General features: G+C 38.4%; 1 protein-coding gene across 2 annotated transcripts in view; it reads left to right on the top strand.

The window, feature by feature from the left end:
- LOC134790670 (T-box transcription factor TBX20-like) overlaps positions 1-25019 on the top strand; it is a 44050-nt gene extending 19031 nt beyond the window's left edge. Inside the window, exons 3-7 of one of the 2 annotated variants that reach the window (XM_063761563.1) lie at positions 10906-11179; positions 11517-11681; positions 22923-22999; positions 23583-23657; positions 23777-25019. In XM_063761563.1, coding sequence (XP_063617633.1) covers positions 10906-11179; positions 11517-11681; positions 22923-22999; positions 23583-23657; positions 23777-24221 — 1036 coding nt within the window. In that variant the 3' untranslated portion in view covers positions 24222-25019. The remainder of the gene's footprint in view (positions 1-10905; positions 11180-11516; positions 11682-22922; positions 23000-23582; positions 23658-23776) is intronic. The other variant, XM_063761564.1, reaches the window with a different exon arrangement.
- Positions 25020-25767: the final 748 nt, after the last annotated feature.

Genomic DNA, 25767 nt, shown 5'->3' with positions numbered 1-25767 from the left:
TGTGAACGGAAGTACACAGGTGTGGCCATAGAGCACAAAAAGGAGAGGAGCCAATTGATACTTCATTTTTCGCCCGCCAGTTATTAATCTTAAAGTAGCTACCTGATTTCTTATGATAGAACCTATATATGATATGAATTAATGATTGATTTAGTAAATAGATTACCTACATGCCATTTCCATGTTAGATTTTCACCATTGACATATTTTAATGAAAACATATACATACATAATACATAGTTACAGTGAAAGTGAGAAAATCCTTTATGATCGTATTTTAAACCACATTTTGGGGGATGTGGTTAGTGTAAAGTTAAAAACATATAAAGTTACTCTGATTTGCGTTATGTTATAATTTATAATACCTACGCGCCGAATTAAGTATTCCGAAAAATAATCTTCGTGTAATTTTTACCACGTCGGTATTCAACCATATAGGTTTTCCACATACTGTGTGTTTAAATTGTATCGACATCGGTAGCAATTTGGTTTGAAAACATTTCGGCTATGTAGTGTAGACAACAAGGTACATGCATCCTATCGACGTGACATGTTGAATTTCATGTGCAAATAACGAGTCATCCACGACACTGCAACACCTCGTAAAATTTACAAGCGACCGAAATACACAGAAAACAAGAAGAGCTCGGACGTCGCTATGCAATGTGACACCATTACCGCAAGGCGACAATAGGAGCAGAAAGAGGAGGAATTTCGCGGCCGTCGGCTGACTGCGCTGTACCGCCCCTGGCACTTCAGCGCGTGCAAAACACTATTTTGTAATCCTTTTTTTTATACTATTCTGGTCTAGGCTTTACTGAAACTTAAATTTGCTATATAATATATAATATTTTATGACTGGTGGGCTACGCTTGCAGCGCTCCGTCATAGACTGTATAGTATATTTTTCTTGATGTAACAAATTCTTCGTAAAGAGGCGTAGCTAAAATGTGTTTTGTTTAGTATCTACTGTAGGCCTCACTATTTAATACATTAACAAAAAGACGGATAGTCTACCTCACAGGCAAGGTACTATCGCGGCTCTCATATGCTAGGCCTAGCTAACCACTGAATGAGTTAACTCTTTGATATACATATCTGTATTCCATTCATTAATTCAAATGACGATCATTATATTAAAATAAAGCTGATGAATAATTACAATACCACAAATGTTGCTTATTTCTCTTACTTCAGCAAGTGATTGTTTTAACAAAATCTGTTCCCGTGTGTGGCACTGATCGAATGTTGTTTGTTGGAATTGGAACTGATGAGTGTCCTCCTCGAGACATTCGTCGGATTCCTCGCCCCGCCTCCGACGCTCATAATGCTCCACCACATGTATTCTAGTAGGGAATGCGAAGAGGCCCATTCGGCCACATTATTTCCCGGTTTTTTCACTCATGTTATATCGGAATTAAATTAGCTTTTTTGCAGTTTTGTTGGTACATTAAGTAATGGGTTCTATGCGCGATGTTTTAGATGCATCTTCGTTGAAAAATTGGCTTTTAGCAATGAGGACGCCAAGCGTACTCTAATTATATTATTGTATGTTGCTTTAACACACCTACCTATTTGTAAAGGCCCACCCCACCTACTCGGAGTATATGTTGGTAAGTAAGTATGTCAACAGTTTGAAAAACTACTTATTTTCACAATGTATCTAATGTTTTAGACTGAAGTAGGTCTATGATTCAAATATAACCTAAGTATCTTTTTACGTAATAATTAATAAATAACCAATATCTTCAGAAATATGTTTACAAAAAAACCAGGCAAGTGCGAGTCGGACTCGCGCACGAAGGCAATTGCATTATGCAAAAAACGGCAAAAAAATACACGTTTGTTGTATAGGATCCCCACTTAAATGTTTATTTAATTTTGTTTTTGGTATTTGTTGTTATAGCGGCAACATAAATACGTCATCTGTGAAAATTTCAACTGTCTAATAGCTATCACGGTTCATGAGTTACAGCCTGGTGACAGACAGACAGACGGACGGACAGCGGAGTCTTAGTAATTTTACCCTTTGGGTACGGAATCCTAAAAATGGTACCTACTCTCTATCTTTCTATGAGCAACTAAAATAAATATACTTAAAGCTAGTTATTAATTTAGTTTAGTTTTTGTACAGTTACCGTAATACCTCTGTACTTATATATATCTATTATGTGAATAAATGAGTTTTAGTAAATAAATACCTATAACAATAAAATTACAACCCCGAACAAAGCCATTTAGAAAAGCTTCCGCCAAACTACAGCTAATAAGGGGTACGTTTTATTACCTCTCTGCACTCAACAATTAAAATCGCTCGCTTTGAGCGGTATTTGTTTAAATTCACTAATTAAGTTGCCGCTAATACGTAGTTATACGCGCCATCTGCGATCGCCATATTCTATAGTTACAGTGGCGTGCACGCAACTTGTTATTTCCTATTTGCGCGAACATACTAGTCTGTTCGAGAAACTGAAAACGGTGAAAAATAGAGATACTACTCCTAAAAATACGTGTGATACCTCATTAGATTCGTCATGATGCCTACAAAAATGTATTCGAAGCGTGTATTAGCACACAAAAAATATCAAAAGTTATAAACAAAAAAAGGGGGAATAATAAGATATTTTTTATTTCCCCAATATCTCAGAAAGTAATATATTTAAGAAACCAAAATTAATATTATAAAAGAGGAGAATATTTCCAATAAAACATTCTATACTTGCAGAGCTAGATCTCCATTATATACTTTTTAGCTCGAATTATATTTGATATTAAATATTAGATACACTAGACTTATATCGACCGGATCGGGGTATAAGTCTAGTTAAACTAACCGTGAATCATTCAAAACTGTTATTAGATACACATTTTGTTTCAATAGTTGTTAGAATGTTTACATATTTTGTGTAGTGTGCTATTATTAACACAGCACGTACTTAAAGTAAAATTATCCAGAATTCTGCCAATCTAACTTATTAAATACAGGCACATTAGAAAAAAGAATTTACATAATAAATCCTTTGGAAGTGGTAACCGAAAAATATAAAAATAATACCTGGTATACTTAAACATTTATTACTATGTAGTTACCGATTTTCATTGTCATGTATTCCACAACTGCGTAAGAATTAATTACAATGAAGATTATAAATTGTAGTTGGTACACATTAGACACAAAAATACCGCAAACTATTATTTTCTTAAATTAATGAAAAAACAAATTAAAACCAAAATATTACTTAATGAAAAAACAGTAGAGATCTATATTAGAGCTAATAATGAGCTCGGGGGCGGGTCCGCTGCGGGTGAAATATCGTTCATCTTGGGAGGTCTGGGCGCAGGCCGCGTCAAATTTTCGACACTCGCACGATTTTGTCAATCCCATTGATTAATATCTCTGTCAGTACGGAGATCGCAGATAACTTACCGGCGATCGAACGCCGGCCGTCATACCCGACTGATGTAGTAAAAAATCGACAAGGTCTTACATGTTTTTTGGTTAGTAGGTCTGTATTAGTAACAGACTAGATACTTATTTAGAAGATCCTTATAATGGATATAAAATAAATCTAATCAATACGTACTTATTAAACAACATAGCGAATATTCAGTCTAATTTTCAACTATAGGTAAAGCCTGACCAGTAATATATGATCATTGTCAAGAGGGCGCTGTTATTCTCATGTATAAGGTGACAGTTCAGTTTAGTATGAAAAATTTACTTACAATGAAATTCCGCAATATGGCGCGTGATCATATATTACTGGTCAGGCTTTAGTTGTTAGTATTAATTTATGAGCATAACTTATCATCATGGCAGTACCTATATAGAGAGTGATGTCACATACCTAGTTAATTATTTAATAAATATTAAGCAAATAAATATTTCTATTTCTATTAGTAAGTAATTAGCAAGTTTTAGCGGTCATGGAGTCATTGACAATCTCGGAGTTCACTGTTTGTCATCCGAACGTCGCGCTAGCACCACGGTACGCTCTTTTCCGTCATAATCGCAACCGGCATTCTCGTAATAAATGTTGTATGCCCGCCACTTATACCTAAAATAAATCTTGATCTCTATCATTTTAATACATTCTTTACGACACAAAACATATTAAAAAGGCAGATTCAAGATTTACTCATGCAGGATGCAACACGAATACTTATAGTTATATCACTATTTATAACATCTTAATTACCAGTTCTTGCTAGTCACATTTCATCAAAATATGAACGACCGCAACCCTTCCACTGAAAATCTGTCGGTGAAAATATTTTTGTTTAGCGGCGTAGGTTGTTGTTGTTTTTGCTTGCACTAGGTACATGTGTAATTTTGTAACATTCTTGTCATTCTCCTATGACACCTATGACAAATGATCTTTTCAAAGGTTCAATTTCATTTCACAAGACACCCGCGGCATGTGACTCCGGCCCACGAACATTGCAAATCATCGGCTAGTCTGCCAAGAGCTCGCATTTCAGCATCCAGTGGCGTCGTGGCGTCAACTCGTGATGGATGCTCCGGTGTCGTTTGGATCCGACGGATCTGACTCGTTACAGATCAGCGCCTGCGAGAGACGCGCGTTTCAAACTGTTGTGTGACAGTCGCCCCTTTGAAACTCGACCCTTGACATGGATTTCTTACAAAATGTTTTCATATAGCGGTGCCTAAGTTAATTGGGAATCTGAATCTGTCACATAGGTATATGTTCAGTTACACTGACTTTGAATATCTAGTATCTAACGATTGATATTGATATCTGAACAATATTACTAACGGCTTATTATAATCAGTATTAAATGTCAATAATGTCATCTAATAAACTACAAAATGATCTGCAAGTGATTATAGCTGATGAATTATTCATAGGCCACCGCGGTAGATTGTTGTCACCGGGCAGGAATCACTTAAGCAGTACTTAGCCAGTATTACCGCTAATTCATTCTAATTCGCGGTAATGACCATATATGGTTCTGCGCACACGCATTGCGAGGTGCAGCCACTGACAGAGTTATCTGAGCTGTAGCCACCTACATAGATTTATATATTTTTGTATCTAGTTAGAGCGTGTGCAGGCGTTTAATATTTTGTTGCTGAAGCTGTTGCTGAAGAAGTTTTGAAGCTGTTATAGGGATCAAACACACTGGCGCTTTAAAATTAAAGGTTCTGCAACACATAATGAAACGCAGTTTTGGTGAGGCCTTTTTCAAAATGAACTGCCCTTTTATTTATCTTTTACCTACAGTGATCATTCAAAATTTACAATCCATACTAAGTGATTATTTACTCGCAACTATATAATGTATGTATTTGAGAGTGCGACGCATTTAAATAATTAATGTTTATATGATCAGTTATGGAGTTGTGTTGATAAGATATTTTATACTCTCAATACTCTACCTACTTGTTTACGTACACTGTAGTCAAAACCTTGTTTAAAAACGTAGATAGCAAAACTACATCAATTAAGTGAGAGTGGCATACTAGTATATAACTACCTAATGAAACTAATATTGAGCGAAATCCTGTTCGCCAATGACTGCAATCTTTACTGTCAATTAAAAATCATAATTCCTGTTCAATAGATTAGAGTTAACCATACAAGAGATAAACCTACATAGATACCGCTATCACGCGTAGGCAAGCAGCAACTAGCGCCAAAAGTGCGCTAATGAGCGGCTCCGGATCAGCAATCTCGCGCCATCTGTCTCTAATCAACGGATCGAGTTAATTAAATCGCGTCGGCAATATGGCGGCGTAATTGCTATTAATAAAGCGTTCCTGTATAATTAGACGCAGAGCGCGGATTGGCTGCGCGGACCCTAATCACGGCACGACGTGATAACACTGCGCTAATGACGGCTTCCTATTGCATTATGTCGTCCACATACACACAGCCTATTCGTACCACACAATCAATCTTTATGTACCACAGTAATTGATAATTTGCTTTATTAATCACTTGTAACGTATAAGGCGTTGGAATGTAAACAAACTATATGGCCCAATTAGGTAGGTTGAATTAAGTTTTATCTAACAGCCTTCGTTTATTACGTATTAGCATAAATGTATCCTACGGTGTTGCGCGCAAAACAAGGTAGTAAAAGTAAAATAGTCGTCTTGGTAGTCTAGTTAGGTAAATATTTATTAATAGGTACTTTGTTGCATAATGACAAATACCGTTGTACACCGGTTTTAACAATGTAGGTACTAAAGTGAGACAAACAGGTGTAGAGACGAATATACCTATGGTGAAAAAACTTTAAAACAAAGTAGAAATAAACTTGGTCATAAACAAGGTAGCATAGGAAAGAAGCTTTGTAAAAAATAAGGTTGAAAAGTGTATTGGCTACTTTTCGTATTTTTTATGAAGCGAGAATGAGGCGATATTCTAGCGAGGAATGACGAATTGGCGAATTAGCACCTCCCTCGCTTTTCTAATTTGACTGCAAACCCACTCACGACATTTCATGAAATCATGAAGCACTTAGCCTAATACCTATCTAATACCTACACACACTTACGAAAGAATAGATAATTACTAGTAGCTTGAAGCTCTACATTTTTAAATTTTCATGATGCACTTAAAAATCGAATAATACAAAACGGCGCCAGTAATTTGCTATACGTAATTAGTTTAAATAAAAAGGATGCATGGTCGAGAAGATTCCAATAGTCCATCACACGCGTGCAGGAGCGAGAAACAATGATTGACGAGTTCGCACCTCGGCTTCCTAATGAAGACGACATCGCGAGTGGGCGCGACGCTTCGCGCTCGCTTAGCTGCGAACCTACTAATTTTACCCTTGTAGTGACAGTGACTCGGCAGCGCACTTAGATGCGTTACTGACTAGACCTAACTAAATTGGCATAACAATAGAATGGCTGTGGGAAATAAAAATAAAAACGAAAATTGTATTAAGTAGGTAAATGTAATAATCAATTTAATAATACACAAATAGCAGCGGTACACATCATATGCTTACTGCAGGTAAATTCTAGCGAGACATATATACATATAATAATCTAGATCTTGTACCTATCTATTTTATTGTATTGTTCAGAGGGCCTAGCCAATGTGCCAATCGTTTGCGCCGTAGCGAACGAAACCGTAATGTCTCTCTATCACTCTTCCATATAAGTGCGACAGAGAGACACTAGCGTTTCGTTCGCTACGGCGCAAACGATTTGCATCTTGACTAGGTCCCCACGTCCCCTGGTGTTTATAATAACTACCTACTTACATCAGTGGGTACCGATTTAACTTGCAACGGATATTATGAGATCTCTGCCTACCTACTAATATTGCCTACATTTATGATTATGATAAATTAAGATAGTGAGCCTTAGCCCATTGAAGAGTATAGTCAAGTGTAAAAATATGGGTGAACAAATATGGAAACATAGCAGAATGTTCAAGTCGATGTCTCTCTCTCTCTTATGTCAGCGAATTAAGAACTATGGGACATATTTTTGAGTAAGTTGTATACACCTATATTGTTACACTTGACTGTACAATACTCATGTATGGGTTAATTTCTGGTGTCAGCTTGAGATTCCTGTCATAGACATGCATTTTAACAATGTCATAACAATAACGAGGCGTTGTAAATAGCACCCCTTATTTCTGTCCGCGGTATCTGCTCATTAAATCGGCTCATATGCTTGTCTGGTCTTTTTGGTCTCACACGCTTTTCTGCTAACTTTTGGGTGGTAGAATGATGGACGACGTCGGTGGCCATATATCATTGCGGTAATATATCGCGCGGTGCGCCGAGTGTCGCCATTAACGCTGTGCGCAATTGCGCGCGCTCCGGCGACGCATGCACCATCCTGAACGCTATAAGAAGCGTCTTGCAAATCGACGCGCGCGACCACATCCAAACGCGCATAAATCTTATTAATGCTCTTCTTATTTCCGTCCTTCGATCTTGTAAAGTCGTTAGAACGCTTGTATACCTACATACTAAGAGAGCCGGAATGAACATCTATAGTTAGTTAAATCGTAGCCGCTCGGCCGTCAGGGCATAACATTTTCTGTAGAAATCAAACCAATCAAAATCATATTGTAAATTAAGAATGTCTGCACAATATCAGTAAACGACTTGGGTGGGCGCTGATCCCGTGTTATGAATGTTCTTATGCTAGTTTGCGGGTCAGAAGCCGCATTCCGTAGTCACGTTTGCGTTGCGCAAGCTTTGATAGCGAATTGTCAAGCGCGCGCTCCGCTCGCTCGGGGGCTCGGGCCGCTGCCGCTGTCTACTAAAAGTGAGAGGCAGCCAGTCGAAGTGGCGTATCAACTTACAGTTAAAGATTTGTTGTTTCCGCTCTCGCCGCCTCAATGACTACCATTTTATGTCGATTAGGAGATAGTGTTTCACGCGCCCGCTACCGACACCACTTTTTGTGACACTCCTTTGCTTATAACGAGTTTATTATCGTCGATCGATGTTTGTTCGTTGTATGTATTTGTTTTGTAATTTAGCGCTTTTGAAAGCTCTGCTAACTGTTCCAAATGAAGTAGTACAAAGTGCTTACTTACGGATGTATGATTGCGCCTTCCTCCCTATTCAAAACACTGCGACAGGAAACCGCAGCGGTATAGAAGTGTAATAAGAGCTATTATGTCGACCAACCACAATTTTACTTACAATAAACAACAAACACATACACATCTACAAAATGTGTACCCATTCATCTTTCTCCAACGGGTGACATTAAAAATGTCTCCGTTAAGAAGGGGAAGGGGGCTGCTCCGTAGAGTCAAAGTCGTCTGAAGTGGTTCGCACCGCAGGCTTACAATTTATTTAAAGACATAACTTTTTGCCAAACGATTTTTGTCTTTACCGTGGTTCAATTTCTACTTTTTATGCCTAAATATTTATCATTGCTGACGATGCCTCAGCTATAAGGGGAGAATAAATATATACGCCCTCGTTACGATACATGCTTGCGGTTATGTTTAGAGGAATTACGGAACAAAAACAGTAGGTGCCTAAGTAAAAAATTGCGACTTAATGATGTAGCGACGCTGTCGTCACGTACTCTGCGGATTTCTCTGTGCGTCTTTAATAGTTTATTACATGCGTTAAAACGCATGTAATGTAACACTTATCCGGTGCACTGCAATATACTAATTAGTCGCGATAATGCGCGATACGAGCTCTAATGAGCGGCGACGATTTGCCGCGCTCTCAGCGAGCGATAATTGCTACGCAACCAAGTAATTGTCCAATAATTGCGTTAACGCGAAAATGTACGCTTTAACAAAACAATGGATCGAGGAAGTCCACGCTTTAAAAGTAAATAAAAATAAATTGCACATGTGTTACACTTTAGTGCGACGTCTACTGGAACGACACGTACTGAATATTATTTAACTTGGGCAAACAGGACAAAAACTTTCTAAATTTCAGTGTTATCAATTAACATTAAGCATGAAATAATAACTGAATTTCAGTCATTTATATGTATATAAGTACTTTGAAATCATGTAGGTAAGGGCATTTTCAGGTATCTTCCGAATTATTTACTTTAAATCCGAAAATCAGCCATAATTTCACCATCGTATGATAAAACAACGTGGGATTAGGTAATTGTGGTTGAAAACTATTAAATTCATGATGACGAAATGGATATACCCATGTACGAGTATGAACTTCTTATGTCGTGATTTTTTATCATTTAAATTGTATTCTAGAAACATTCTAGTCTAGTATTTTTTATACAATTTTTATGTGTGTGTGACGATCTTTTTGCGAAATTCCTAGTACTTAGGTATTAAATTTGATTGTATATTAAATCAATGTTATTATTTATACAAAATTATAACCATGAATAATTTGCTCTGATAATTAGCGGATAATATAAACTGACCTACATACTTACCTATACCTGTTGTAGGAAATTTTGTAACTGTACCAACTTACTCTCTTAATGCACCCATCTCTTTGTCGCGAAATGTTGATAGCAATGGAGTTTTTGATGTCATAATATTTCTCGTAAGCTCGAAAATGTTACGAACTGTTATGATTTACGAGGCAGGGTTAGCCTTATACATTTTTAAACCACGTATAAGTAGACTGTTGTGGGAGTGTATGGTCGATAAGTAAAACAATTACCTACTGTATTATCGCCAGATTGTTTAAAACATCTGCGTTAAGTCACACTGTCTACAATCATTACACAACGCTATATTTTCTTTAATGACATGCCTTCTAACCCTTTAATTTGGTACATACCTACTTATTTTGTATAAAGAAAAATAAACAAGACGCACAAAGTGGAGCAATTTAGGCCCAAACAGTTGAACTGGATGGCGCTACAGTGTTCCAACAGTAACTTGTTTGTGATAGATAATGACATCGCTTACCACATTAGCAAGTGCATATTATGTAGGTAATCATATTAGGTAATTTGCTTTTGTATTCTGGACCATATAAGTATTATAAGTATTAGAACAAATTAAATTATTTTCAGAAAATATTTTATTTTGTTTTTATTACAAGTAGAAACACTACTATATAAATTACTATTACTATATAAAACAAATTAAAATAATATATGTTGTCAAAATAATTAAAATATTTTCTCAAAATAGTTTAATTTTTTCTCCTGAGATGATCCGGTTAGAAGGTCCGAACCATACTGTTCTGCCTTAGGGTTGGCCAGGGGGCGCCATAAACCTTCAGTAAGAAGTGCATATACTTGGAAAAATTCGACCTATGCCGCTGTGGCCCGGTGGCCGAATGGCACAGGCGCCTGTCACGATAGCAAAGGACGCTGATTCGATTCCAGCCTGGGGCACTGGAGGCTTTGGTCACTTTTTCTTAGTAAATGACATTTATTTCAGTTCATATAATTAAGTACCTACTAAGCTAATATTTAGTTTGATTTTGTTACAGACGTATGTTTCCGACGGTGCGCGTGTCGTTCGCGGGGTGTCGCGCGGAGGCGCGCTACGCGGTGCTGCTGGACGTGGTGCCGGTGGACGGCAAGCGGTACCGCTACGCGTACCACCGCTCCTCGTGGCTGGTGGCGGGTAAGGCGGACCCCCCCGCGCCCGCGCGCCTCTACCCGCACCCCGACTCGCCCTACTCCGGTGACCAGCTGCGCAAGCAGGTCGTCTCCTTCGAGAAGGTCAAGCTCACCAACAATGAGATGGACAAAAATGGACAGGTAACTATATTCCTACATTTCAGAATGATGTATTAGTTAATATATCATTTAGAATAGGTAAACTGAACAATAAACAGCGGTAGACGATTGGCATAGGTGTGTTTTAAATGGATACGAATCATGATTTTTGCTTATGATTTCCCCGAAACTTATCTGCAAAGTTCAGTCGACTTCAAAGTTTTGCACCTTACTCAGGAGTACCTAAGGTGCAAAAGTGTATCTGTAATCATATCTTTGACGTCGATTTCTGCCTTGTTCGTAAGAATAAACATATGTGTCCAACAATAAGATGTCTATAAACTTGAGATTATGAAACTAACGCTGCTTTTTTTTCTAGTTGGTGTTAAACTCGATGCACAAGTACCAGCCCCGGATCCACCTGGTGCTGAGGCGCGAGGGCGCCGTTAACGCGCCGATCACGGACCTCGAGCAAGAAGAGTTCAAGACGTTCATCTTCCCCGAGTGTGTATTCACCGCCGTCACCGCCTACCAGAATCAACTTGTGAGTAGTCTTTTTTATGCTACAATAATACATATACCTATGGTGAGCTGACAAAGATGGTCCAGTCAGTTTGTAGCCGATGGTAATCGTAACGTATGTGAAGGAGTAGGTACGAAACTTAAAAAAACATGCAGTGACTGCGTCGCTTTAGAGGAAGGTGGTTTGCTGATTTTACTGTTTATGAAATTAAAACAAACACCATCAAGATAAAGTTTTCTCATAGATATAGACCACCTTACACTGGTTTGTTACCTATAGAGAGCACTAGCGTTTAAAGCTGACATAAAGGACAAGCGCTCCCTCAAACGACTGCTCCGAATGTTTTATGCGCGTGATAAACGTCACCGTGCTAAAAGGACTGATTGATCGATCTGCCTAGCTTATCTATCTGATACCCAAAATAGATCTGAGAGCTAAACGTTTGGGATACGTGTGCGTCGACTGACTATCGACGGATTCTATTTCCGCGACACTAATTGCATCCCGCTGAAAGGTATGTCCAGTGGAACAAAGGGAGGTGACACATAATTTTTTGTATATCAGGCGGCCACACGCGGGCGAGCCGACGACGGACGGATAGCGCGGTTGACGCGTGCCCGACGGCGACGACTAAAGTTTTCACGCGCGCTAAATATAATCCTTTAAACGATGTCCAGCTATGCACGTCACATTACTGAACGGTTTCCATATAAGTATTTACTTCGATAATTTGTACCAGTTCGAGCTTTAAGCGACTATTGCAACTGCAAATAACTTATCCAGTTAACAAGCATGGTTTGATACCGATTCATAGTCAAGTACTGTACATACTTAGTTGATAAAAATAACAATCCAATGCAAGAATTGGGATCACGAGTTGCTGAATAAGTAGGCACTGCTCTGGAATTGATGGTTGAACGTCTGATAAGGATCAGTAATATGTGTACTTATGGATTTGGAGCTAAGTGGAATTGTAACCCAAGTTTTTATAATAAACAAAACAGTTGACAATGACGGAAAAGAAAAAAATCTTTGTACTTACTTTAAAAAGGAAAAAATATATACAGGTCAAAGAGTAGACTGAGACGCTCACTCTACTAATTTTATTATCATATGATAAATGATAATAATCATATTTAAAAGTTTCTAATGTATATTTTTATAGAATCATCAACGAATTAGATTATAAATTCTGTCTCAAAATGTAATAATTAAACGGTTATCCGCTGTCGCGTTCACCGCCGCCTCGGCCGCACGCCGCATATGTCGCCATGCACAATTAATCCTCTGTCACAAGAGCGTTTGGGCGTCTCCGCGCTTCTCGTTTTGTATCTTCTCGTGTAGTAAAATAATTAGGACGTTTTGAGGTTCATAAAGGAAGCTACTTTATATCGACAACGCGGTACATAAATCTTCATTCGCCCCTTAATTAGCTGCTCTGGGCCATTTGTAAGCTTGAGACGAAACATAGTGAAAGCTTGGTTTATTGTATTTTTACATAAATATACTCGTTGTCTTACAATAATGAAATAGTCTGTCATCATTAGTCTCGACGTTTTTAATTTATATCCGGTTCCAAAGGATAGGTACCTATTTACCTATCCACGAAAATGGCTAATTTCCTGATAGTAAAACTTTACTTACACCAAACTAGCTTAGGTAGGTACTTACTTATATCGACCTACGTAGTTAATGTTATCGAAGCTCCGCCTACGATAGCTACAAATGACTCCCTTGCGTCGATGCACATTGATTTCTATTGATTCTAATGCACTTCTAGATTTACTACCAGAATCTAACCTTACCAGAGAGTAAATCGCGCTTTAGACTTTTTACTTAATGGAATTATCTAAATTGGCCGCTGCAGTCAGTAGCGTCGCAATGACCAAGTATTTTTTCGGAAATAAATAAACGAATGCTTATTCACGGCAATTGTATAATCAGTATTTCGTAGCAAATCTAAAATATCTGTCTACTCACTTCACAAAGTAAAGAGCGCGATATCGGCGGTTCGATCGCGGCGCGCGCGCTCCGCTGGCCCGATTTGGCTGACGTCACATCTCTGACAGCTAAAACATTTGTCGAACAGCGGAGATAGTGTCACTGATAAACCAATCCCTTACAACAATAAGAATACACTTAGCATGTTTGCACCTGCGCGCCAAGAGATCGATATGGCTCAGCCCGCATAACTTTAAGCTTTTAAAAGAGCAGTTGAATACGTCGTTATAGATGAGTATAAAAAACCTAAAAACATTATGCAGACGATGAAACACCAGCCTAATTTTGAATAGTTGCTTTACAGCAGACTCGGATCGCTTTAGCTGCCCGTATGAAAAAAATGTCACCACAATTTTATATCGATGCGAGACGTTGTTAAATCGGTTTGAAATGAAACATCATTATTGGTGCTTTATCACACTGGAACGTGATATAAGACAAGATAAAACTGCTCAAAAAACGTGAATAGTGTTTTTTGTGTGTCGCGGTGTGAGACTGTGCGTCGCCTGGCGCGGGCACAGCGCCGCGGGGTGGTTCCCGGGAAAACGGCGCTCGCGCTTCAACCTGCTTCAATATTTATACATTTTTACACCCACCGGGCCATTGTCGCTTCGCTCGTTTTGTGAGAAACCTTTGTCCAGGATTCGACTCGCTGCGAGGTGACAATGTTTGTTAGCGTTCGTGCATCCCCAATGCACACAATGTGTTTTTTAATAGCCGATGACTTGTGAATTTGTTATGATTGATAGCTCCACTGAGGATTCTGGAGTAAAAACTCGCGGATGGTAACCTGCAGAGTTGTTTCAACCATCTATGTTGACTCTTTCAATGGAGTTTAATAAAAATGTTAATCCTTTGAAACATCGTATTAAAAATCAGTGTCAACAGAGCCAAAAGTAATAGAAATAAGTTGGATGCTTAGTACAAGACAAATGTGTCATAAAACGATTAAAGAAATCGTGTAACTATTTTTGTTAGTCACGCTATAGAGCGCATTACGCGGCTCGAGGAGATGATCACGGAAATAACTGCTCAGCGCAACCGCACACACGCACCACAATGTTCAATAGACACTTAATTGAAATTTATTTCTCATTTCTCAGTAGATATCAACAATCAATATTCTAAAATCTCAAAGCTATTCTCACATTGAGCGGCTACAAACGAGTTTTACCCGAGCATAATCATACAATATAATGAAGGAGTAAAGGCAAACACAATTTCAATAACAAAGGGCAGCCATGACAAATAAACATATTTCATGGGCCAAAATGGCTGCGGTCAGGTGTCACGCCGCCGCCCGCGCCTGCGCTGCGCCCGCTCCTCCCGCAATTCTTTCTTCCCGATAATCGATTCATTCTTTATTGTGATCCTTTTATGCTTGACAACTTTTAACAAGTATAACGTTGACTAATTCAAATTAGCTTTAGATACTTATGTAAGTTGTACAGTCACCTGCAATAATATGTTTTTCTTTCAAGGCCGCAAAAATATGTCACACATCCTTACGGCTCTATAAATAAGATCGTGTCAGATATTTTTGCGGCCTTGGAAGAGTAATATATTATTGCAGGTGATTGTACTTGTACGCTATAAATTACGAAAGTGGTGCAGACAAATAAACTTAATTCGGCAATATATCAACAAAACTAGTAAAGCAAGAATCATACTCGTATCAACCTTAGAGATTTAGGTGCAAAGTTAGTTTTCTAATTGAAAATAAAATCTACTTTAACACGTAGATAGCACATACAATCGTAGAATCAAAAAGTCCTTAGAAATAGGGTCAAAAACAAACGAATATCATTTTTATTTTTTTTACTTTTCAACATATTTAATTTCCTTCTTGTTCTATACATTTATTATACCGTTTTTCAAGTTTTTTTAATCCATCATAAAAAAACGATTTTTATTGAGCCTCAAAAAACTCCTCTACGGCACCCATGACCGCGTTGTTGTCGTCAAATTTAGTTCCGCGAATGTGCTCCTTTAGTTTCGGAAACAAGTGGAAATCACTAGGAGCTAAGTCTGGCGAGTAGGGCGGATGATCAAAGATCTCAAAACCAGCTTGGCGGATTGCAGTGAGAGCCATTTGTGATCGATGAACCGGAGCATTATCTTGGTGAAAAAGCACTCCCGCACTCAATTTTCCTCGACGTTTTTCTTTGATTGCTTGACGCACTTTTGGTATCAAATCGGTGTAATAGGCACCTGTAACGGTTTTTCCTTTAGGCAGATAATCAATAAAAAGGATTCCTTCTGCATCCCAGAAAACTGAGGCCATAACTTTACCTGCTGTCGGAAATACTCTAAATTTCTTTATTGGAGGGGAGGATGGCCGTTTCCAGGACATGCTTTGCTTTTTTGTTTCAGGGTCAAAATGGTGAACCCATGTTTCGTCCATTGTTACGAAACGACGATAAAAAGTGTCCGGATCATGCAAGATTTTCTTTAGATTCCGCTTCGAAACTTCTAAACGCAAGTCTTTGTTAGACTGCGTTAACATTCGCGGAACCCATCTTGCTGACACTTTTTTAAAACCCAAAACATCGGTTAGTATTGAATATACGCTACCAAACGAAATCTTTAGAGTCTCTGCATGGTCTCTGCTATGTATTTGATTGTTAGTCGCCGGTCGTCCAAAACCGATTTCTCAATTTTTACAACGGTTTTTGCGTTAACTGAGGTAGATGGCCGGCCGGGGCGGGGGTCGTCTTCGCAGCTAGATCTGCCTCTTTTAAACTCGGCAACCCAGAAAGCGACGGTGGAATAGGGTACAGCACTAGTGCCTACGGTTTGCTGAATATCCAAAAAAATTTCCTTGGTAGTCATTTTTTTCATACACAAGTACTTTATCACGGCACGTAACTCATTTTTTTCCATAATGGGACGTTTTAGTCGACTTATTTCGCAAAATATTGATTTACCATGTAACGGCGGAAACAATTCGAATGAAACCAACTGTCAAATATTACGTTATAATGACAGTTCAAAATAATAAAAAAACTTCATTTAAAAACTTTTTATAAACAGCCAGTTCTAAGGACTTTTTGATTCACCCTCGTAGACTCGCATCAAGCTAACTCTTCAAAGACATTGCAATTTTCACCATTAACGTCAAATTACTATGCAAATATGACGTTTATAATGTCAAGACTAGTATATTTTGTCCCGTCAGGCGTGCAGACTGTGTAATTAGGTACTAGATAGAGTCAATTTAATTGGTTATTTGTTCATGAATGCATATTAACAGAAAAACTCTTTTTCTGTTTTCGGGAATAGCGGTTTTTTTTTATGTTTGATTAGCCACAAACTTTATTCTATTTTCTATTTTTTTTTTTGGTTATTCTTATTAATTTCACATCATATCGTAAGAACGCACTTTTAGGATGAAATTAGAATGAATAAAATTATCACTTCGAAATAATAACGGAATTACCGGGTGATCAAATAGGGATAAATGAAAATTGGAAAATATTCTAAATAGAGCACTACCTATGAATAAAATAATCGATAATTAATTATGCGGTTATAACCTTATAACATAACTAATCAAGTTGTCCATATATCACAATATTGATGCCAGTGTGTTAACCGCCTTTATTAATAATGAATAAGGTGAGTTAACAAGAAACAAACATAACTCAAAAATACAAGAAGTCAACGTACTTTCTTTAAATGTGGATTTAAAATAATGTTAAATGAATTTATTTATTGGTCTTGCATCTCGGTCGTACCTAGTTTCTTTTTAGTGAATGAAGTGATGCCGTCCCGCTCCCTCCCGCCATCGATCACGTGACGTCACGAGCAGCCGTCGTGTGCGGGCGCGGGATTTATTGCGTCTGCGCACCCTGCCACTGTACGGGGAAAAACTAAACATCTTGCTGAACAAGAACTTCAATTAATTTCAACTTGTTAAGTGACGCCCTTTCTTGCCTACTGTAAATTGAGCGCCAATTTAACTATAATTTATGGAATACAATATTTTAATTATAACATCTGTCCATTCACTAAATGTTAGGTAGTATAATATATGTCATTGCCCGATAAAAGTCATCATGAAAAAAGTAAAATATAAAGTCATGCATCATGACAGGTGACGTTACATAACTTCGCATCGCATCAACAACATCAAATGCCGAATTAAAGGAATCAATAAAGAAGTCCGGCAAATATAAAACTGCTCGTTTCAATAGAAATGTGGCAAATTGCTTATTCCTTAATTTTCCGAGTGTGCAGCCAACATAGCGGACACGAATGTAAAGTGGACCTGATACTCAGCGTGGGTCCGCTTAAGGATCTTATAAACAAGCTGAACCAGGAAACGAACGAATCTAATGATCGGCTTTATTTAAGTTAATCAAATGTCCGCGATGAAGCTAAAACAATTTGATGATCTGCTCGAATTTGTACCTACATATGCGTCAAAGTCTTACACAGTGTGTAAAGAGTCAACAAGCAATGTGGGTGTGCAGAATGCTCATAAGAATAGTAGCAGAGATCGCGGACAACCTGTACGATTTGCACGATGTCTCTCTCATCCTGTCGGTGGGCAGCATCAGCGAGAACCTTGAGCTCCTCGAGTTGTTGGATGACGACGAAATTTGAAATCTTACTTGAAATTATTGGTCAGAAATTACAGATCATATAAAAAGCTTACGTGATTTATTTTGTACTCTTTACTAGCTGTTAACTATGTCAAAAATGAAATAACCAGAAGCAAAACCATATAATATAATAATCATCCAAGTAAACCTTCGAGTTGGTAGTAAACAAATTAGGAGATATCAAATTAAACGTAAGATTCCAGTTAGTGAATCTGAATAAAATTGGCATATTACGATAGGTATATAATTTGATATAGTCATTAAGTCATTATGCAATGTGATCTGAAATGCTAATGCATATTTTGTTTGTAGCAAACTGACGAGTCTCGATATTGGGCACATTATCCCACGTGGAACCGGTCCGGCCACATGCGGCGCGGTTTCGGAGCACTCGCGAATTATTGTCAATAAAGCATCGGTTTTCTGGAAAACGTCGTTAAAACTGGCAGCTGTAGCTCGAGCCCCGACGCCATGAGAACGTCTTTGCTTGAACCTTGTGCAACTTGCATAATCAATGAACAATTTGCTCATATCATACTGTACTTGAGCTCGTATATTAGTGCTATTGTTTGATATTCATTTAAAGGTACCCGTGACATGAATAGAATCATTTCAAAATAATAATCCGAATTTTAATCTGGAATTTGCAAGCTCAATCCATAATCTAAACTTAATACACTAAATATTTAGATAAAAGATAAAGATAAAAGATTTTTATTCGTGACGATCACAAAACATGTACGAACATGTACAGACAACAACAGCAAGAACAGAAGAGAACAATAAGTGTGCATCACGAAATGGACCCAACTCAGCATAATGCTAGCTATAAAGCCACATTTACTATTTCAATACATCAGTATTATTTAGGCGTATATTATATCTCTACGACTAGGTACTGAACAGAGATTTCGCCTTAAAAGCGCACGCACACGTAGATCACTGCGTCTCCGTCGGCGATTCCCTCCTTATGTCCATCACTGAGATACCTAGCCGTACAGTTGCCGTACTGCAACGCCGGCATAATTTATCCCTCGGAATGTCCCTCCGAGTCTCGCTTGTCGACTGACTTCTTGCGTGTTTACATGACAACCGAACAACCTAATTCGTCATATCTCTTAAACATTTGCGGTTGAACAGATAATAGCATCAATGTGATGCTAGTTAATCTTAGATTAGTATGAATGATAATCGTAGATACCTACTATAAAGCATTAATCAACTTTTAACTAAAAATACTTATGAATGTTTGATTCCGTTTTTAGCTGTACAAAAATATAAATAGATCTCCGTTTGTCGAGTGCACATGTATCTGTATCTCGTTCCATACAATACATCACCACCCCAATAATTAGAGCATCGTTTGCAGCGCGCAGGCGACGTTCGTTTCTCCTTGACGCCTTTTTGTGAGATTTTTTTGTTTCCCGCTCGAGAATAATGTCATTATGGCGCCTTTAATGTTGTCAGTGAGCGCAGCCGCCGCCCAAGGCGAACGTTTGTTGATACTTAAATTAGGATGTTTTGACACGCCTTGTTCTTATGTTTGTACTAAATCTAATAAACGTCAGTAGCAAGAAAGCATCTCATTCATTACTCGGTGGCGCTTGCCCATTGATATATTACGAAAAAACTTCATAAAAAGTGGATGACGCTTCTTTAACGGAAAAGCAAATCACGAAACGAGCAGTGTCAACCTATTGAAAACAATTACGGGGGGCTCGACAGGCATACATAATGTATAATGCGTCAATATTGTCAGCTACTACTCGCATTGTAGGCGCACTCATTACGTCAGGCGCAGGCGCGACGAGGGCGGCCATTGTAGTCAATGGAGCCAGGTGGGTGTGCAAGCGTAAGTAGCTGTGCCACGGTGACCCGCGACCTGCAGCCCGCGGCCGGTCGCCCGTCTCGGACTTCGATGTATTGAATGACACATCGTATTTCACGTGACAACCCATGAAATTAAGACCTGCAACAGAATGGCACTCGCATAATGTGCCAATTAGAAAATAATCTGACAGATTAAGAGTTTCTTTAAACGTGAGCAAGACAGAAGGATGAAAACTTATGCTAACACTTTGTAGTGTTATGCATGGCGCCGTACGCTAAGTAGGTACCTACTATATACTAAGGGTACCTACTCCTTTTTCATGAAAGTCGCTACGAGTACGTAGCAACCTACTTATAAATGTTACAAACTGACGATTTTTCCGTGGTGCGCTCTCTATAACAAAAAAAGAGATTTTAATTTTCTGGTGCTATTCTCTTATTTCAATGTTACGATATTCAAAGACACAATTTACTGAATGAGTAACTTACACGATTTTTGTTCAGCTTTTATTTATTTTCGTAATCATTAGGCGGGCGACACGTTGTGTGTGATGTTACTCGCGGCAACCGAAGATTTGTCACGAGATAGTCAATATTTTGTATTGTTTATTGTTTTTCTTTGATCCGAGACCGCATCGACTCCGGATATATTTCTAGTCTTTAGAGATTAACGCGTCTCTCAAACATTCCAGTTCAAACAAATGAATATAATAAATCTCAACCAAATAGGCATTTCCTGATTTTTTAAAGATTCAAATGAATCTTTAAAAAACCAAAACTTCTTTAGCTACGGCTACTGCACAGAAAACAGGTGTCATTGAATATTTGACTAAATATGAATGCAACTCGCATATTACGTGAGACTTTATTGGGACATAAAAATACAAACTAAACAATAAAGATATTAAGTAGGTAGATATATTATTGCAAGTCGTGATGAACAATGCCCGTTATCCAAGTTTGTAGTGCACCTATAGACTATAGTAGCAAAGACATATGTAACTCCGTATAAGATGAATAAAGTCTAAGAAAAAAACGTGCCTCGAAAATCAAGAAAAAGTCATTCTCAGATAGATGGCGCACACACCTTTGGCCTATGGTCGGCTAGATGGCGTTGACGACACCGTTTCATATTTAACAATTTTAGCACATAGGTATCAGTGAATGAACATGGATCAAAATGATATAAAAATAATAAAATCATTTATCCATATATGTACATTTTTTGATAACTTTATACGTTTTCATTTTGAGTTTTAGTCGTGTGTCTATAGATGGCAGTAAATTTACAGTGACTACAAAATTTACAATGACAGGACCCCTCTATACTATCTATTCTTTTTGATAGTAGTGACTAGTGTGCAGTGACACTAAAAATGACTTCGATAATTATCGTCAATGGTCGCAGACCAATCGGACGTTAGGAATCGAGTGGCTTAATGGTTTAAGCTTTCCGAGGAAGGTTTATCTAAAATATTATTCAGAACGTGAGGCCGCAGCGGGAGCGGCGCAGGCCCAGCGGGGCGATTTCTCATCGCTCTGCCTCCGCGATGCCAAACACATTTTTTAACACCTCGTCCTACCTTAAATCAAATATTTGCTTTATGGGTGCATCGACTTAATTCTATACAGGTTTCCTTCGCAAATTGTTTAACGATGATGTTTTTGAGTCATGGCATCGTCACATTGCAAATAATTAAAGATTGATTTGTTTGGACAATTAATATTATAGTGATTAATTGTTTGGTATTTTTGGTATGCACTTTCCTAAGCATTGCATTAGCTGCAGTAGTATTCATAATTCTGATTATTCCTCGTATGTAGCTACATCAATGACATCTATTAGCATTGATCTGTTTAAAGCGCCTTTATCCGTAGTCATCTCTTACGATAAAGTAAGTAATGTGCATTTAATTCTATGCAAACACACCCTACTGTTGGTTGTAAAATAATAGTTGTATCTCGCCGTGAAGTGTTGTGATAAACGGAGGTGGATGTCGTCAATAAGTTAACCTTATTAGCCTGAGCGCGCGCCGCGGGCGGTGTCGCGGTGCGCGCGCTCGGCCCGTTCACACTGTGACACTAGCAGGCCCTTCCTGCTTACTTGTAGCTAGGTATTATACGTAGATACTGGGACTTTTGCAAGCTATAGGTATAATAAATAAAAGCCTGCTAGTCGATTTTCATTCGACAGGTGGTATAAACTTTGAAATACCGAAATATGGTAAGCAGGTTTACAAATTCGATGATAGTGCGTTTTACAGTTAATCAAGGAGAAACGTTTAACTATGTAGGTAAGGGAATTAGCCAGGAGACAACAGCAATAAATTAATAATACTTAACGTCTGATCGTATCATACACATATACATAGGTAGGTATAGTTTCAACTTTCACAAGCTGATGCATGCTCTACACATACATAATTATGAATAATCACTAATAGGTAAAAAAAAATGCATAACACACAAACACCAAAACATTGCATGGAAACTCATATTTTAAGAGCTTCTAATGTGAACTTCCACTTATGGTAATTTATGTCAGTGGGTCATAACATAAGCCTCTTCTCAGCAAGTCAGCATCTAATTGAAATTGGATCCAAGACATAAAATTTGTATTTCGTTAATTAATAATCAAATATTCATTATTATAATAATATTTTATCATCAGATTGTATTTTATGACTTGCTTTCTTCTAACGATAATCACCTAATTTACTTAATTTTTACAAAGAATACGTTCAATATTCAACACGAGTCGAATTTTCGCATAATTTTGGCAGTCAATTGAGTAGCTCGAATAACCGTGTCTCTTTTGTTTCAGATCACGAAACTGAAAATCGACAGTAATCCATTCGCGAAAGGGTTCCGCGACTCGTCACGTCTCACTGAATTCGAGAGGTAAATATCATTCTTAGATATCTGGTGAGGTTGCCTAATTAACATATTTACTCGATTGATTTATCAATCAAAATAAGAAATGACCCGGAAACATGCCGTTGAAATAGTTATGCGGCAATGACGGATAATGATTGGGCAGGTATCTGAAACGACAGCCGTGTATCATTAATTTACGAACACTTAAATATTAGTCTCATTACGTATACGCAACGCATACTAGTGTACCTACGTCAGAATTCGGCCCATGTCTAATCGTGTAGGTATTGGATGTGTAATGACGCTCACAGAAACAAACACGATGACCGACACTGATTGATGCCTCAGGGTGCTCAATTAGTAGGTACACTTCCATCTTTATTACTTCTTAGCCAACCCTATTGGTCTAATTATAGGTCTTTTAAAAACAGATCTAATATAACCGATTACAGCCGTAAAATTTATAACTCTCCGATTTCTCTCTATACATCCGCTCATTAAGCCCCACCATTGTATTGCTTTCTTGCACAAAATAATGAAAATGTATGTCATTATCGATCAACTCATATCTGCAAATGTTTTATTTTGAATTTTTTTCTTTGTCGAGATTTTATATCACGGGAGAGCACGAAAGATCATCAGTCTTCCCCGATGAGGCGCGCTTCAACGCCGCTAATCATAGGTAGATACGATCACACAATCATATTACCTATACCTACTCGCAATCGCATTAAGGTAAAGTTACGATGAAATAGTAAAATCGCATACATTTTACTCAATTGCCGTTTCGTGTTCTTTCAGAGAGACAATGGAGTCGATGCTAGCGGAGCAGCACTATCTGCGCTCGCCGCTCCGACCCTTCGATTTGGATCAGCACAATAACAACCTAACTCTGGAGGAGAAGGCTATTCTGGCGGCACGTTCGCAACTTTTCCTGAGGGCGGCGTACCCACTGTATGGCGTGCCGGCGGCGGCGCTTTGGGGCCAGTGGGCCTGCCTGGCGCCGCAGCTGCTGGCGCAGCAGCACCTCGCCGCGTCGGGCTCGGGGTTGCAGCTGCCGCGGCCCGTATACCCAGGCGGCGCGGCGGCGCCCTCGCCGCTCGCGCAGCACCGTTTCTCGCCGTACCCTCCGCGGCGGGCCTCACCGGGCTCCTCGCCCGACTCGCTCCGCGACGCCAGCCCACACCCCTTGCCGCTGCCACCGCATCCACCACACACTCCCCACCCGCCGCACAGTCCCACTTAGTGCTAAGCCAATAAATATAAAATCTCCAAGATCTCTGTAGAAGCGATATCGCTGTAGGTCCTCGCTAGGATGGCTGCGAGGCGGTGTCGGGTGGAGGCGCGCGCGCACGTTCCACTGACTTTAACGACGTGGGTTATTAGCATTGTGCTGACTCAAGTGAACATGCCCACTGTATCGCGAATGCATTTAAGAATTGAACTTGCGCTTTACATGTGTTGTGGAAATCTGCGTATCATAGAAGCATCGGGATCCTTCACTGTTTGACATTTGTAACGATGTCCCTTTCGTTCTTTGCGAACACTTGTATTATATTGTAAAATAATATTTAATTTTAGTTGTATTTAATATTGTTACGATATGTTCCTAATAGTTTCGTCTCGTAGTGATGGTTTCAGCAAAATTTCGTGTTATAGTTATAGCCAATTAGAGTTTAATAAATGCATTAAATGACAGTATTCGAATCTAATTGGATTTAGTTAGTACGATTTCTCACAAGTTTGTTTCCTCGAGGAATACGTTTGCTGTTCTGAGCACCTGATTTCACATATTAGGTAAAATGTGCAATACATCAAAATACTAAATTGTTTTAGAAAGCCTAGGTGTTAATTGTAAGAATAGATGTATTAAATAAATTGTAGAAATGATATTTAGTGCCGCGAGGATGTTTCGATCGCTGGAATGGTTTGCAGCGGACACATAGAAGTACCTACATAGATACATTGTAGTTAAATTATAGTTATTATTATCTATGAATAATATATTGCTAAACGAAAAAAATTAAATGTTTGTTAACATAAACGTCTTTTGATTTTGATTTATTAACCTACCTTAAAACATAACTTATTTTTAACTACCTTCAATCGAATGCTCTCACGAGCCGTATCAAATCCAGATATCTGGGCTATCCACTTCCACTACGTAGGTATACCTACACCTAAAAAAGTAGGGAATCAAAAGAAAGTGATTAAAGGCCCAGAGTTTCCTCTGGAAGTGGTTAGCCCAGGGATCTGGATTTGACCTCTTTAACCATTATGACACCCCTTTAATAAAAAATAAAAAAAAATGTCACACTTAGTAAGATAATTTTTTTTCAAAAGTACCTACACAAAGACTCTGATGAGATTCAATCTAACATTTGTCATGGATAGGTAATGCATAAGATGTCCATACATGTCGTAAATAAGTTAGCTTTTGGACACTATAAAATACAACGTTAATCTCACTAATAGGTATACTAGGAAGAGACAGTTGCTTATAATTTACTGAGCTCGCGGTTGATCCAAGTAAGAAAGACATAAGTAGACACAAGTTGTGTTAGTCTTCCCTCCCACTTTTATGCCCCGATCATATATACATATATATGTATGGGGCCCAATACATTCCACGGCTCTTCTCTTTCCGCACAGACTCTACTGTAGAGTATTTAACTTTTTAAACTAGCTGAAAAACAACAACGCTGTCAATGAAGAATATTGGTATAAGGTACATATTAGGTACTTCTCTTTGAAGTAAGTATGTATCTTATATTCATTCCAAAAGAAGAATA

Source organism: Cydia splendana, chromosome 5 (assembly GCF_910591565.1).
Source record: "Cydia splendana chromosome 5, ilCydSple1.2, whole genome shotgun sequence".
NCBI classification, from domain to species: domain Eukaryota; kingdom Metazoa; phylum Arthropoda; class Insecta; order Lepidoptera; family Tortricidae; genus Cydia; species Cydia splendana.
Note: the sequence above shows the minus strand (reverse complement) of the source record. Positions and strands in the feature narration are given on the sequence as shown.